Source organism: Phytophthora parasitica (genome assembly GCF_000247585.1).
Source record: "Phytophthora parasitica INRA-310 unplaced genomic scaffold supercont2.40, whole genome shotgun sequence".
Lineage (NCBI taxonomy): Eukaryota > Oomycota > Peronosporomycetes > Peronosporales > Peronosporaceae > Phytophthora > Phytophthora nicotianae.
The window spans coordinates 625,159-625,796 of record NW_008649026.1 but is presented as its reverse complement, the minus strand read 5'-3'; the positions used below and the strand labels follow the sequence as shown (position 1 = coordinate 625,796).

The following is a 638-nucleotide window of genomic DNA, read 5'->3' as shown; positions in this document are numbered from 1 at the left end:
CGCCTGGTACTCGTATCCGTACGAGGGCACCTCCGCCCCTCCTTGACAGGAACGGAGAGGTCCACTACCACGTGGAGCGGGTACTCAGGAGCGGCGGCTTCGCGGTAAGCGTCAACTCCTTGTGAAGTGGAGGGGTTATGCCCACTCCGAGAACTCATGGGAGCCGATTGAACGGCTCCAGGCAGACTGCCCGAAGGCTGTCGCGATCTGGAAACAGAAGCGGCGGCAGCTTCGTAAGTAGTTCGAGCTTCTTGCCCGAACGGGATACGGACGTTGATGACACTGCGTACCCGCGCACATCATGAGCGCTAGAAGCCGCGCGCTTCTGGATGTCCCTTGGCAGCAGCCGCTTGCTGACCAAGTGGACAAACCGAATGCGAAGATCGCGCTGGTCCAGGATTTTGGACAGCAGCCGACCTTCTCGGAGTTCCTGTAACTCCGTGGGTGAGTACTTGAGAGTCTCAACCCACGTCCAGAACATGTCCTCGCATGAGCTCCAGCTTGGACAGTTCTCGGGTATCCCCAAACAGGGTTGAGACCACCCCGGTTCTCGGGCTTCTTATGACAAGTCGTGACGTCCTTCAGAGGGATCTGGTGCTGCGCGAGAAGCACGCACCGGGCCGCCTCCACGTTGTCCG

At 59.7% G+C, this 638-nt stretch overlaps 1 protein-coding gene across 1 annotated transcript; it reads right to left on the bottom strand.

Annotated features, from left to right (window-relative positions):
• Positions 1–154: 154 nt before the first annotated feature.
• Positions 155–481, bottom strand: PPTG_14200 (hypothetical protein; the record flags this gene model as incomplete). The annotated part of the gene is made up of 1 exon (XM_008911194.1): positions 155–481. One exon carries the CDS (start codon positions 479–481, stop codon positions 155–157), a length of 327 nt encoding a protein of 108 aa, XP_008909442.1.
• Between the last annotated feature and the right edge of the window lie 157 nt (positions 482–638).